The sequence below is a fragment of the Macaca nemestrina genome, chromosome 14 (genome assembly GCF_043159975.1).
Source record: "Macaca nemestrina isolate mMacNem1 chromosome 14, mMacNem.hap1, whole genome shotgun sequence".
Classification (NCBI taxonomy): domain Eukaryota; kingdom Metazoa; phylum Chordata; class Mammalia; order Primates; family Cercopithecidae; genus Macaca; species Macaca nemestrina.
Window position 1 is genome coordinate 44592532 of NC_092138.1, and position 16046 is coordinate 44608577.

The 16046-nt window shown below is 38.6% G+C and overlaps 1 protein-coding gene across 20 annotated transcripts in view; it reads right to left on the reverse strand.

Moving 5' to 3' along the window:
- LOC105489089 (FRAS1 related extracellular matrix 1) overlaps positions 1 to 16046 on the reverse strand; it is a 177078-nt gene that overhangs the window by 39474 nt on the left and 121558 nt on the right. For 11 of the 20 annotated variants that reach the window (XM_011753748.3, XM_011753747.3, XM_011753749.3 and 8 more), the window contains 2 exons: positions 12815 to 13079; positions 4356 to 4770 (listed from right to left, as the gene is read on the reverse strand). In XM_011753748.3, the coding sequence (XP_011752050.2) occupies positions 4356 to 4770; positions 12815 to 13079 (680 nt within the window). Of the gene's footprint in view, positions 1 to 4355; positions 4824 to 10269; positions 11341 to 12814; positions 13080 to 16046 lie in introns of those variants that run through there. The other 9 variants (XM_011753757.2, XM_011753758.2, XM_071077809.1 and 6 more) reach the window with 9 other exon arrangements.

Genomic DNA, 16046 nt, shown 5'->3' on the forward strand with positions numbered 1-16046 from the left:
TGTATATTTTTGTGTATTATGATACAATGAACTACTCTGTAGCTATTAAAAAGAATAAGGGAGAAAATGAATTGATGATGAAAAATTTCCCCAATTTTGTGTTAACTGAAAAACCTAGCAAGTTGCAGAATAGAATTAGAATATAATTATAATACTATTTTTGTTAAAAATATATATTTATCTATACATAATGTTTGTATAGACATAGGCAAAAGTCTGGGAGATTTGCACAAATGTGTTCATTTGTTTTGGGGTGGAGAAAGATAACAGCTCCTCCTCTGTTTATTTCATAAGAAATTTTGTCACAACCAACCATTTTTTCCTCTCAAACTGGCAAGATTCTTAAAAAAAAAAAAAAAAACAGAAATAATTATAACTCACACTGATGAATATGTGAAGAAACAGATATTTTTATATTTTGCTGGTAGGGGTACAAAATAGTAAAAATTTTTCTGTATCTTGCAGAAACAGATATGTATGCAAAAATGATTGGATATATATTCACTAAAATACTACTTATAAAAGCAATTTACAAAAAGAATGAAAAGTCCACCAGGGGATTTATAAACCATCTCCACCTGAGACTGAGTTCCAAGCAGCCTTTAAAAATCATGCTATCAGGAATATGATTAGTTATCAAGAACTATCAGGAATAGTTAATGACATACGGAAATATTCAAAATACATGAAGATGGAAACAGGCAGCATGCATAAAAAACAGTATATATAATATCATCCCATTTTTAATTGAACAAAATAAAAGAATGGAAGAAAGCCCCCAACAATAGTTTTTGGAGTGGTATGGTCGTCAATAATTTTTTTTTCTAGTAGTTTATGAATTATTTACAATACATACTTATTTTATAAACCAAAAAAGCAACAAACATTTTCAAAAGTCACAGTCATTCTTCTCCTCTCCTGAAGAGTATGGGTGGCAACTTTCAGGGCAGTGAGGTTGGGGGTCCAATTGTCATTGTGGCCTGTGAGGGAAGAAGCTCCGACAACCATGTGGCCAGTAAGAGAGATGGTTAGTGGAAGAAGAGGAAAATTAAAGTACTTCTAAGCCATACAAAAAATACCCAAGTTGATACTAAATGAATAGTTGAATGTAGGATGGTTGTTTTATTTTGGTTTTGGATGTTATAATTCCTTAAAAATGAAAGTGTTACAAAAGTAATAAATGCCTGTTGTGATCATGTGTTTTTAAAAAAACATCTAAACCCTAGCAACACGGTCCCGTCATGTCTCTGGTCACATTAAAATATATCCTAGGTCTTATTCAACTTCTAGCTTTGTCAAAAGTAGATCTTCTGGCTCAGTACACCAGAAGCATTTTTAAATATTGGGTTTCTAGATTTTTTTAAAAGAAAGCTCTATCCTTTGATAACTTGTGTTGTATTTACAGGAAATGCACAGAAAGCAATGGCATGACGTTTTTCTCCCTCACCTGACCCCTTTAAAGGAGAAGTACAGGTTGCAACAGTTGCAACAATTTTGGTCAGACAGAAAAGATTTCCTACAAAATGAATGTCAGGTTGTGACTGTGTCAGTTAAATACACCTGTGTTTTGGCGTAGTTTGGCCCTCAATTACTCAGGTACCACCAGAAAAATAGTTTACCCATAGTTGGGAGACTTATTTGGACCAGTTTACCACTCAGTGGTGGTCAACATCCATATTGTCTTGGCAGAAAAAGCTCTTGAAGGCAAGACACTGAGGGCGTCATCTCTCCTCCACTGCTGGTGGGTTCAGTCACTTTCTAAAGGCTCTTGACTTCTCTGCTCAAAGAGACCGAGGGTTCTGGGGAATTACTGGAGGAAGTTTGAAGCTTACCTTGTGGGGTTTTTACACATAATGATTTTTTTTTTTTTTTTTTTTTTGCAAGGAAAGCCTTATACTTTTGACAAAAAAAGAAACTTTACAATGTATGTCCAACATTTTCCTATCAGTAAATTCCACAACTTCCAATAGATAACTGTCTTATAATAGCCATGCTCTTTAAGATGAGTGTTGGTGTTGGGAGAGACCTGATTCAAGTTCTGGTACTTTCCCCAATCTCCATCCTCTTTTCCATCTGTGCTATGGAGTATAGGAAGGAACTGTGACGTCTACACTCAGAATTTATAATTCATATAAATTTGCAGCCAAAGAGACCCAGAAAAGTATCCCTGGTGGGACAGTACAGAGACAGGTCTCAACCTAGGTTAGGGAGTTAGGAATAAAAAAAAAAAGACACTAACAGACTGAAGAGGGAATGTGACTAAGATCAATTAAAACATATGATTAAAAATAAAAACAATAATTTTAATACAAAGTGCTTCTTACTGTGTCCACGATGTCAATATCTTCTTTCTTCTCCTAGTGCATCATTTCATTGCATTTTCTGGACCTCCTGATTGCCAAGGACTCATCCAGAACCCACTCTATGCTCTCAAGGCTTTCCTCATAGATAGACTCTGTGAGGCTTCATTTTATGTGTCAACTTTGCAGGGTGTGTTTTAGAGGGGATTAACGTTTACATCAGTAAATTTTGAGTAAAGAGATCACTCTCCATAATGCAAGTGGGCTTCAGCCAATCAATTGTAGGCCTTAAGAGAAAAGACTGAAGTCCCCCAAAAAGGAAGGAATGTTGCCTCCAGACTCCTTTGGGCTAAAGATTGCAACGTTAACTCCTGCTGAAATTTGTAGCCTGTAACCCCAGCACTTTGGGAGGCCGAGGTGGGCGGATCACGAGCTCTGGAGATCAAGACCATGCTGGCTAACACGGTGAAACCCCGTCTCTACTAAAAACAATACAAAAAAATAGCCAGGTGTGATGGCAGGTGCCTGTAGTCCCAGCTACTCGGGAGGCTGAGGCATGGAATGGCATGAACCCGGGAGGCGGAGCTTCCAGTGAGCCAAGATCGCGCCACTGCACCCCAGCCTGGGCAACAGGCAAGATTCCATCTCAAAAAAAAAAAAAAAAAAAAAAGAAAGGAAAAAAGAAAGAAAGAAAGAAAGAAATTTGTAGCCTGACAACCTGCCCTGTGTATTTCGGACATGCCAGGCCCTAAAATTGCATGAGCCATGAGCCAATTTCCTAAAAAAAATGTCTCTTTGTCTCTTTCTTTTTTTTTTCTCTCTCTCTCTCTGTCTCAGAGCAATGGAAAAACGTAACTATTTTACTAGTCAGAAAGTATTCTGAAGCGAGAGATAAATTTTAACTATTTTGTGTTTGGTGAGAGTGTGTAGAAGAGGGTGAATTACTTCCAAGGAGAGTAGATTCAAGGGTTTGAGAGCCAGAATATACTTGATGTGTTTTGACTTAAAAAAGAAAAACACATTATGCCCTCCAGGAATCCTTGTAATAGTCAACAAATGTGGCAGCGTAGTGTCATAGAAAGGACACAGAATTTGGGATCAGAAAGACTTGAGGTCTTTGTGTGTATTTGATCAAATTATTTAACTCCTGAACTTGTATCCTCATCTATAAAATGTCAATAACAAAACTTGCTTCATATGAGTTTTATGAGAATCAAATAAGATTTATGTGGAGTGGATCTGGCCTGCAGTTAACACTAAAGGAACTGCAATTGCTGCTATTATTACCCTCATCATTATTACATGTGTAATAGTATAAAGATGCTGCCTCGTAAGTTTCAGCATCAAATATGTTTCAGGCCCTATGCGACTGCTTTGGATACCTAATCCTATTGAATTCTCACCACAATGCTGTAGGCATGTTTTTCAAAGAAGGAAAAGTAGATTCAGAAGAGTTAATGAATTCTTTAAGGTCAGACAGTTAATACATTGCAAAGCAGAAATTCAAACCTAGGTCTGTCTGGCTCCAAAGCCCACGGCTTTTGCTCCTTTCTGTGCTACCATCGACACTCACAGTCAGTCATTAGCACCTATGAGGGCACCATATCTCTTTCATTCATATTAATATGCTGTTTGTGCTGTAGATGCATAATCTGTATTTGAATTAAACAGGAAAGGAAATTAAAACATAGTTCTTGGCCAGGCGTGGTAGCTCACACCTGTAATCCCAGCACCTTGGGAGACCAAGGAAGGTGGATCATTTGAAGTCAGGAGGTCGAGACCAGCCTGACAGACATGGTGAAACCTAGTTACTACTAAAAATACAAAAACGTTAGCTGGGCATGGTGGCACATGCCTATAGTCCCAGCTACTCAGGAGGCTGAGGCAGGAGAATCGCTTGAGCCCAGGAGGCGGAGACTGCAGTAAGCCAAGATCATGTCACTGCACTGCAGCCTGGGTGACAGAGCAATACTCTGTCTAAAAAAAAAAAAAAAATAGTTCTTGATGTCACTGTTTTCACATCTCTGGCAGATGAACTGTGTTTTTCATACTTACCTGAATGGTGAATAAAACAGGTTCTTCCCACATTCTCCCATTCACAACAAAGCCTTGGTTTGTCCTGTCTGTGGCCATGAAAGTAAAGCAGTCAGTCTGGGAGTCCCCTCCTGAGTGCCGATAGGCCACATTCTTGCTGTCCACATCCTGCTGGGTGAAATTGTGTTGAAGTAGGCCTGTTCCCCACAGGTAGAGCTGGCCATGCTGGGGGAGCTGAACCAAGAGGAAGGTGAGATTCTCCGCAGCTGTGTCAGGGTCAGTCAGCTGAAGGAGGTCAGGGGAAAGCAGGCCCACGGCCCCCTGGGCCAGTCTCAACCCCTTGTTCCTGGTTACCACGGGCAGGGCTCTGTCCACAGTCTCCAGCGTGATCTCAAGCACCCCATGCTCAGTCCGCAGTCCATTGCTGATGATGAATCTGGCAAAGAGAGGCAAGGCAGCCTTCAGCATGGATTCTTGTGTCACCATCTACTGGAATGAAACGATAATAATACACACCTTTACTAAAGGGTATGTTGTGTTGTGACTCAAATGAAAAATCAAGGGCAGATCTTGCAGAAGAATCCCTATCATTAAGCCAGTCACTAGAGTAATGCATAAATGGACCATTCTACACCCAAGAATATTTTCCCAACAACATTAATGATAGACCCATGTGATACAACAGGGGAATTCTGACAATCCTATTTCTCAGGCTCACCAGTGCTTAATGTGCCTTGCACCACATAAAAATTTCACAACCAATGAGACTCTTCATACGAATTTGAAGAGCATACCCCCTTTATTTATTTATATTTTTTCAATTTTTTTTTCATGGGTGTGTAATAAAGTTGTAAGTCTGATAACTTGGAGACCAATAGATTAAAGTGCTAAATGGGTTGAATTTAGCTAATTCATTCTACTCATATGTTTTTATGGTAGATTTCTTAATAGCAGATCACATTTCTCAGACATGTAATCTCACTTAAATCATCTTTCCCTTCCAGGCCTCATTTCCACAGCTCTGAAAAATGAATGGGATGGACTAGAAGATCACTAAGTGCCACCCAACTCTAAAATATTACGGGAGGCTCTAATCTCTTACAGTTTACATGTGCTTCTGCACTTTCTCCCTGTAAGACAGGTGAGAGTTATGCTACACAAGGATTATCTTCCTGCTTCAAAGAAAGGTTCAGAAAGTTGGTGGGAGATCATAAGGCAGGTAGGAGATGAAGCTGAGACTAGAATGCAGGTCTTCTGATCCCTGCACCCTCTACTCTTGCAGAGTTTAAAATAAATGCTGGCTTAACAATCCACCACAAAGAGTTGTGATGCCTGAGCACCGCTGCAAAACTAAAAAGAAAGCTGAAATGATACGCATTTGAGATAAGCAAAATCTTTCTTATAGTCTTAAATTTGTGATACCATAACATGCTTTTGATTATATTGATCATGAAACCACATTCTACTGAAGACAATTTCACAATAACACTGATTTAAATGATCTTTGTAGCATTTCAACATGTAATTTTTATTTTAATAAGAATTAAGAGTATCATGAAATTATGCAAAGAAGTCACAATATTAAAACTCCAAAAAGTTAGGAAATCATTACTATCAAATGGGACTGACAAATTCACTGTACACCAAAGAAATGTACTTAGAAATAATCAGAGTTGTGTCTTATTAGCTTTTCTCCATGTACCGTAGTTGCTGGAAATATTCGTGAAGGATGGACTCTTCTATTCCACTGATACAAAAATGTCTAAAAATAATGTTTTTGTAGAATATATAAATTAATAGGACATTTTTATGTATAAATTTTATATACCTATATAAATTGTATATTTTCTTTGGTGCTTCTTTTTTAATTAGAGAAGTTATGGCATTTATATTTATTTTACAAATCTGGCAGATTTGACTAACAGTCTCCTTATTCTTTGTGAAATGTGTCTTGTCCTTCAGGGTTTGAGCATCGATCCTTCTAAGCATGAAGAAACCTGAAACTAGATAGTGTGAGAGCAATTAGTCAATCAGCCTGCCTGCGATCACAGACTCGGGGAAGGCAGTTAGACAAAAAGTAAAAAGAGATGAGTTTGGCTGAGTACTGATATTGCTTTGAAGGCTACGCTGAAGTTTTTTAGTTTTCTAATTATCTAGTTAATAAGACTGCCAACAAGGAAAACATGTCTGATTTGATGCAAAGAAAAAGAAATACATGTCCAAAAAGTTAAAACTGCTAAATGAAATACAACAAATAAAGTAAACTTTGACATTTCACACACCTAGACTTGCAAAGAATGAAACCTGACACATTTCCCCCATAGCAGCATTTTTTACAGTTTGTAAAGCTATTCAATTGCCTTTAGAATTATAGATTGAGCAAAATCACATAGTTTCCTTAAAACAACCCAATCAGTTATCCTTTCGTGAAATTAAACCTTTGATAAGTATATTTTTAACAAATTGGGAAATTTCATCACTGGATCATGAGGTATTTATAAAATCAATTATTTATTTAAAAAAAGATGCCGGTGCAGTGGCTCATGCACATAAACCCAGTACCTTGGTAGGCCGAGGCAGGCAGATGGCTTGAGTCCAGGAGTTCGATACCAGCCTGGGTAACATGGCAAAAACCTTTCTCTACAAAAAATACAAAATTTAGCTGGGTGTGGTGGTGCGTGCCTGTAGCTCCAGCTACTAGGGAGGCTGACTTAGGAGGATCACTTCATCCTGGGAGGTCGAGGCTACAGTGAGCCATGAACGTGCCACCACACTCCAGCCTGGGCAATAGAGAGAGACCCTGTCCCAAAAAAAAAAAAAAAAGAAGAAAGAAAAAAGAAAGAAAGAAAGAAAAGAAATGAAACGAAACGAAAAGAAGAGAAAGGAAAGGAAAAGAGGCCAGGCACCATGGCACACGCCTATAGTCCAGACACTCTGGGAGGCTGGGGTGGGCGGAGCACTCGAGCTCAGGAGTTTGAGACCAGCCTGGGCAACATGGCAAAACCTCATCTTAAAAAAAGAAAAATAATTTTAAAAAAAGAAAATCAAGGAACCTAGAAAAATATGTCTGTTCTTCAAACTTTTTACTTAGTCACCTTCACAGTTTCAAAAGTAAATTGATACACATTTTTAGGTATAAAATTATGCTTTATTTCTCAGGCAGAGCCTGAGAACAGAGTTATGCCTTTATTCTATTGTTTTTCTGTTACTTTTTCATATTCCCCCCAGATCCTATCATCTCACCCATGATAAAATAAAGAAGGAGGCTAGGTGCTCCCTCAGTGCCTCCAAGTTCCCTTTTTCCCATTTTCCCCCTCCAGAAATATGTTTCACACCTCTCATTCTACTCTGTTTCACAAACAAACTGGCTCTCTATTCCTTACCAGATCCCTATATCAAATGTGCTCTGTGGAGAGGGTTAAATCAGCCATTGGTACGTTAGCGTAAATGTAAGCCAAAGGATGTGTATTTTTAGCATTAGCATTAATTGTAGAGCTATAGACATTGTGCACTATTAAAAGTTTGTCAAATATCAGCAGAGAAGGAAGAAGAAAGAAGGGGAGAGATGGGACCAGGAGCAACAAAGCCAAATGCAAGCTTGAGTGAGTGCCAGGGACTCCATCAGAGGTAGCCATCTTGAATATCTAATTCTGACTTTCCTCTCTGGAGACTGAATTGCAAAAATGCTTGACGAGGTCCTCAAAGCTCATCTCAGGACGGCCACATCTACTCGATGTGTGCATGGCCTCTGTGAGGTCACTGAAGTTGTCTTATGATCCAGGCTGTCCATCTCAAACCCCTCCCTGCTGGATGATCGCGATCTGCCCACGTTGGAAACAGGCAGCCTGCCATCAGACAGATGGGAGTGAGGGCACGTGGGCCACAGACCACAGAAGAGTAAGAAATATGTTTTCTGAGGCCAGTGCTCCCATCTGGGACACCAAGGCAGCTGTCTGTGCTGACCTAAAGCTAATAAGCCAGGGGTGAAAATGATGCAATTTCTAAACATGACTGGATCAAACACATCATTCCACTTTCACAAGTAACAGTGCAAACTACTCACAGGCAGAGAGGCATCATCAGAGAGAGGGACAGAGTGAATGGTTACGGTTGAGTTCCTGGTCAAAATAAAGCTAGCAGAACAAGTCAAACAAGGTCAGTGCTGTTTGTGTCTGGAAAAGCTGACCGATCAGATGGTCTTCCAAATATCCCCTCCCCTAAATCCTCCAAATATATTCTCAAGGTTTAAAACCATAAAGCCATTGCTATGCTGGTATCCATTCTGAGGTGAAGAAGTTGGTGGTAGCAGCCCTTCTGTGGGTCCATTTTGTTTAATTTCCCTTATTTCACCCCCCTGAGAAGAGATGCAGCCAGGATGACCACTGTTCTCATGAAATTTGGGGAATGACTCTCAGATTTGACTGGGGTGCCTGCCTGGTCTGATTTCACCATTACCACGGTGCTTTCAAGCTTTCTGCATTGCCTGGCAATAGAGTTGGCTGAAGAAGCTGCCATCTGTCATGGCATTTAAGAGATAAAAATGGAATCATAAATAGCGCCAGCTCCTCAGAAAAAAAAAAAAAAAAGTCCAGCCGGCATGTCAAAATGGAGGACATTAGCATGTTCTTTTAGTACCCGGCTGCCAGCAGCTGAAGTCAGCTTGCTAATCACTCGGTGTCATCTGTCCTAGAACATGCTGCCAAATCTTTCTTCCAGGCCAGCAGCACCAAACAATGCAGGAGAAATTTATGATTCACAAAATATTTTTGCAGAAGGTAAAATCTGACTATTAAACTCCCCCATTTAATTAATGCTGCCATAGCTTACATTAAAAAGGGAAGGGGGAAAATCCTCTGCCACAGAATTTATCTCTTCTACCCAGCCAAATTCCTTGCCAAATTTAACAGCAAGCAACATAAATTTAGGTGATTAGATTGGTTGCATATATTTAATTTTTAAAAAGCACCATGATCACACTTTCATTAAAACAGGCTTTCAGCTTTGGTTTAGCGCCACTTGACAAACAACATAGCAGTCCGTGATTGGGTTAGTGAAATGACAAGATTAAAATTCGGGTCTTGGGCAGATGCTAGGCTCTTCCATTATAAATATGTAAAACTGCTGGCCAAATATCAGAATGACACATTGAGGAGGTTCCTTCGCACAAATGCATATTCTCCACAAATTTTTGGTACAACGAGGTATAATGGAAAGAACCTTCCACTGGAAATGAGCTCTGAGCCCCAAATTCAGCAGTGATACTCAGTTATATCAGTTTAGGTGAGTTCCTTTGCCTCTTGGAACCTTGGTTTTCTCATGTGTAAAATGGGAACACTACTGCATCTCTCGCAAGGTGGTGGCATAAGGCTTAAGAAAAATAACGTACAAAAAAGAGTCCAGGACATTCTCTGGTGCATTGCAGGTGTTCAGGCAATGCCAGATTTCCTATGTGTAAATAAGGGATTGGACCAAATCAATGCTTTTCAGCCTTTGTTGTTTATTTTCTCCCTAAAACCTTGTTTCCTAATCTGAAGTAATTGACATCATATTTTTGCCATATGCCTGTACTATGTGTACTCTTATTATAAATTAACTAGTTTGCTTTCTATCAATTCAATTTTTAACTTGAATCAATGTATTTGGTTAAAAGGAAACCTTTTAACTACTAAAAACTGAATATTAGCAAGCACAAAAAGTTTGCTTTCTTATATTTGGTTTTATAGTATTTATAGTATTGTTTTTAGTGTCAACACTCACATACTCACACACAACACATATACCTAAGTTCCATCAGTACATGGGGCTGAAGGCCCCAGAACCTCAATCTCTGGGAGGCCCTAAAAAGGCTTCTATAAATTCTTTTTTTTTTTTTTTTTTTTTAAGATGGAGTTTCACTCTTGTTGCCCAGGCTGGAGTGCAGTGGCGCCATCTTGGTTCACTGCAACTACTGCCTCCCGGGCTCAAGCGATTCTCCTGCCTCAGCCTCCTGAGTAGCTGGGATTACAGGCGTCACCATGTTGACCAGACTGGTCTCGAACTCCTGACCTCAGGTGATCCACCCACCTTGCCTCCTAAAGTACTGGGATTACAGGCGTGAGTCACCACCCCAACCTCAACTTCCATAAATTCTTGAGGCTCCTCAGAACATATTCAGAACAACAGACTGCACCAGACCATTGATGGCTAGTCCTGACTGCATTAGAATTACCTGAAGATATCTTTCAAAAATACAGATTTCTGGGCCTGAGACTGGACTTACCAAAGTTGCCTCTCTGGGGTAAGGCCCAAGAATATGCATTTTGTAGTTCTCTCTGGCAATTATCTGAGGATCTAGAAATGTAGAAATTCCTGGGATAAATGATTTCTAAAATGCCATCTAATAAGACTTTTTCTAGATGCAAATTAGGAAATTTTTACAGTATTACCAATCCTTACATATGGAGGTTTTGTTTTTTATTCTCACCATTCGATTAATATCTAACCTTCATTTCTCAATATCTTTATGCATTCAGTCCTGTGTTCTCCAGCAAGGTCACTGTTTTCTTCAAGACAGTCACTAATGTCTTCAGCAGACTGTCCTGTAGGCATTGACAGAGGGAAGCAGGAAAGGAAAGAAGCTAGAAGTTCCAGAAATGCATGTAAAATTAAAAGCCCTGGATCTGATACAAACGTATTAAGCCAAGAAGCACCCAGCCTCCATTAGCAAACAGGAAAAAATGAACAATCATTGCTCCTCTTGGTAACTCCTTTCCTCCTTCAAGATCATACTTGGTGTTTTAAAGATTGGAAATAAGAAGGTCGTCAAGGAAAGAACATAATGACAACAACAATGACAATAATAGTAGTAGCTAACACTTACTTAGTTCTTCCTATGCGCCAGGTGTTGTTCCACTAATACTTTACACGCATAAGCTCATATAAACCTCCCACAACCTTGTGAGGCAGGTGCTACGAGTATCATTCCATTTCACAGAAGAGGAAACAAGAGCACAGGAGGTTGTGTAACCTGATGAAGGTCACAGAGTTGTGAGTCACTCACGTAGCTCTTGCCCCCAAGCCTGTATCTTAACTTCACTACTCCACCTCTCAAACAAAAGAGCCAGCTTGAAAAGGAATCCCCACATCTCACGTTTTAGTGAATGCTTAGCAACACTCAAAGACTGAACTAGTTAAAATATTGATCAATTAAATGCTTACCTGCTTGTTAAAGGACATTTATCAAGAGAAAAAAATAAGAGATTAGTTCCAACTTTCTGAGACTTTTTGTTTTGTTTTGTTGGATTATCCAAATCAGCTTTCAAAAATCATTTTAATGCTAAAAAGGTGAGCAGCATCCTCTTTACTGACATTTAACCAGTGTTTATCAGAGCAGACATACTGAATTTAGATAGGTAAAAGATAGAGGACAGTGATATTTGAACATGGGTGTAACAGTGATACTTGATAGTTTATGGGAACCTATTGAATAATATAGGAGTATGCCCCATTTATGTTATTTTATAGTGCTCTTTAGAAGACTGTACTGTGACATGGTGAAAATTATACCAGGAGCCAAAAGTGTGGGTGTACAATAGACAAACCAATGCTCTCCAGGCCTCCTTCTGAATTGACAAAAACTCAAAACTGGATTGTGCACAATGGTTCGCTCAAAGTCCAACATTTCCCAGTCCTCATGCCCGGCCTGGGGATCTGTGTTTCTCTCCAGGACCTCAGGTTCAGCCAGCTTTGAGAGCTGCGAGATTATAGATCTTCTGGAGTTGCTCTTGCTTTATGTGACTTGAAACAAATTTCCATATTTTAAATGAATGTAGATTTTCATTAATGTTGTATCTTTGCCTTTTCACCAGATTGTTATTCATTCCAATGATTTATTTGATACAGAATTCTGGAACAGGTGCGCAGCCCCCAATTATAACATTGTTTCTGTGGGGAAATATAATCTACTTTATGACAACATGATTTATGATATAGTTACCAGAACACGTTGTGTCAAAAGGCAGTGTCTGCTTATGCCAAATGTTTACTAATAAATGCTTTTTCGTCAGACAGAAAAACATACTCCAAAAAGAGGGAAATTACTTTTCCAGGTCTATCTTTAGCTGGGAGCCTCAGCTTTTCACATTTCTCCTCGTAACAGAACTTGCATAAAGATCTGTTTACTGTGTTTATTTTTTGATAACAGGCCCGAATTTCTTGCTTTGCTGCTGTCATTTTAATTGTGTATCTTCACCTTACATACAACAAGGCAGTAAAAGAAAAACACAGCTGCACCAGAGCTGAAAAATGACTCATTTTTTTCTCCTTTTCTATCCTTTGTTTAAAAAACCAAATTTCATTCTATATATTTAAGGCATACAGCGTGATGTTGTAAGATACACATATTTTGTAAAATGGTTACTATAGTGAAGCATATTAACAGATCTCCTTTTCTGTAAGTATTAATCCAAAGAAGGGGTTTGAAAAGTTTCCATGGGGCTCACCTGAATCTGTCACTGGAGACAGTCACCTTGCTCTTGTGTACATAGCAAACGGTCTGCCCCGCTATATCCATTTGGCTGAAGCTTGTAATGGGAACTCCAGGATAGTGAACATATTCGACCTGACCATATTGTGGAGGGGAGGTAATGACATAGAGCAGTTCCTCAGGCTTGTCTGTTCCATCCACAGCCAGGAGAGTGGTGGTTGTTAAGAAACCTCTGTCACCTTTAGACACCACGAGTGGTTTTGTAAGGATGACAATATCACCTACATGACATAAGAGGTTATGGTCAAGAATCGTATCAAAAAATATATTGTGTCCAAGGCAAAGGCTGAAGACAAAGGCCAAAACTGTGCAAAAATCAAAATTAATATGACATAGAAAGGTTTATATAACTATTATGAATAAAAATAATTAACCAAAAGACATGAGCAGATATTTCACAGAAGAAGAAATTCACATGGCCAGTAAAGATATTTTCGAATGCTCAAGCTCATTAGTAATTATGGAAATACAAATATCATGATAAATTGTCATGTCATAACTTTTTGATTGGCAAGGATGTAGAAGCCTGACTGTACAAAGTGTTGAAGAAGACATAGATCAAGAGAGTCTTGCATACAATTTTGGGAAGACTGTAAATTGGTACAAGATTTGGCATTATTTTGTAAAGAGTCGAATGTTCACATATGCCTTGACTCAGCAATTCCACCCCAGCTATTTACTTCAAAGAAACACTTGCCCTGCTACCCTTGGAGACATGCACCCAAATGGTCATTGCAGTACTGTCTGTAATTGAAAGCATTACACACAACCCAAATGCCTTTGCGAAAAGTGAATGTATACACAAACTGTGTTCTATTCATACAACTGAATTTCAAGCAGTAGTCAAATGAATGAACTACAGCTACATGGAACGACACAGATGTAGTATATTAACATTCATTAGTTATATGAGCAAGCTGAGAAAACGATAAAAGTAAGAAAATAATACAAAATTTAGAACCATATTTTTTTCTGGAGAAGGTAGGAAGATGTCTATTATTAATATTCCAGTCCTTCAATTGTGTGGTAGTTGCACAAATGTTCATGATATATTTTTTAAATGTATATTTATACAACCATATTCATATCAGGATTGCTCACAATAGCCAAGAGATGCAAACAACTCAAGTGCCTCTTAACAGATGAGTAGATAAACAAAATGTGGCATACACATACACTGTAATACCACTCAGCCTTAAAAGGAAAGGGAGTCCTGGCACATGCTACAACATGCATGAACTTTGAGGACATTGTGCTAAGTGAAGTAAGCCAGTCATGTAAAGATATATACTATATGATTCCACTTACATGGAGTACCTAGAGTAGTAAAACTCATAGAGACAGAACATAGAACAATGGTTGCCAGGGAGGGGGAAGTGAGGAATCATTATTTAATGGGTATAGACTTTTAGTTTTCTGAGATGAAAAAATTCTGGAGATTGGATGGACAACAACATGAATATATTTAACACTATGAACTGGTACACTTAAAAATGGTTAAGATGGTACATTTTGTATAATGCATAATTTACCATTATTTTTTTTTAAATGTATGACTGAGGAAGGTAGAAGTGGGTCACACATGGACCAATGATGCAGTTTCACAAACTAGGGATTATAATTGAATTTTGTTCACCTGAGGCCCATTACAAAGTGATCATATCTCAAATACAGAGCTTCTACTCTGTGTCAGGTACAGAACGTTCTTGTGACGTATTGTCTTATCATATCCCCAGATTATAAATGAGGAAGCTAAGGTATAGAAATGCTAACTTACCTGCTTATGGTCACACTATTAATAAAACATTGAGTGAGAATTTGTACTCAAGCCATCTGAGTCCAGAGCACAGGCTCTTAAACACTGCATTATTTTGTTCCATGTCTTTAATATCTAGGGAGCTCTTGTGAACTAATACTAAAAGGGTGAAAATCCAAAAAGAAAAACACGTGATGTAAATGCCAAGCCATTTCTGAATTTAAAAACATAGTGGCCAAAAAAATTTTTTAAAGATATTCAGTCTCATGAGGAAATAAGAAATACAAATAAACCATCAAAGTGGTACAATTTTAACCAGTGGTTCCCAATGACAAGCAATTTTGCTCCCCAAGGGACATTTGGCAATGTCTGGAGACATTTTTGGTTGTCATAACTGGGAGTTGCTACTGGCTTCTAGAGGGCAGAGGCCTGGGACGCTGCTAAACATTTTGCAATGCACAAGGGAGTCCCCTGCAACAAAGAATCCTCCATCCCAAAATGTCAATAGTGCCATGATTGGAAAACGCTGTTTCAGATTACTAAATTGGTCTTTTCATATACTATGCTTTTATCTCAAAATGCTATGCAACTTCAGTCCTACACAGAATCAAAGACCATTCTAAATTTAAGTCAAAACCTTAGCCACAGATGCTACAAAGAGAAGCAAGATGAATACGTCAAGGAAGTAAGAAGAATGAATTAGGTGGGGGAAACAAAAAGCACCCAGGAGAGGTTTCACCAGGAGCAGGAAATGGACCTCAGGGGAGGAAGAGCAACTGGCTCTTGCCTTGATGCAATTTTTCAGCATTGTAAGGGCAGAGTATAGGTTAGAGTCAACTATAGACAATGTCCTCCTAAACTTATCTGAAAGATCTCAACATCATTTCTGCCACTGTGCAAATCAGAAGACACAGCAACACAGCAATTGGGAAGCTTAATGTTATTTATAATAGCTCCCAAATGGAAACAACCAAATGCTCAATTTTAAGGTTGTGATTAAATCTAACTCTTCAGTACAGTCTTGTTTAGAGATAAACAATTATGGCTACAAAGTTATGCAGCAACCTGCAAAAACTCATGTTAAGTAAAAAAAAACAAAACAAACCAAAACAAAAAAACTGTACAGTGACAAAACACCACTTTGTAAGAGGAAACAAAGAAGAAAAATTTTGAACTGAAAATATTAATAGGATAATGTGTCTACTTGGTATACGTTTTCAAAAATCCTTTTAGAAAATAATCACATGTCAATTGCAGCACAGTCTGGCAATGCAATGGCCAACTTTATTTCCTTTCTTCTTGGGTGCAAAGCTAAAGTTTCTATTGCCCAGCCTCTCTTAATGTGGCATGTGACTGTGATTCAGCCACTGGAATGTGTACAAGAGAGGTACACAACCTTCACACCTAGTGCATGACATCCCCTAATTTTCTT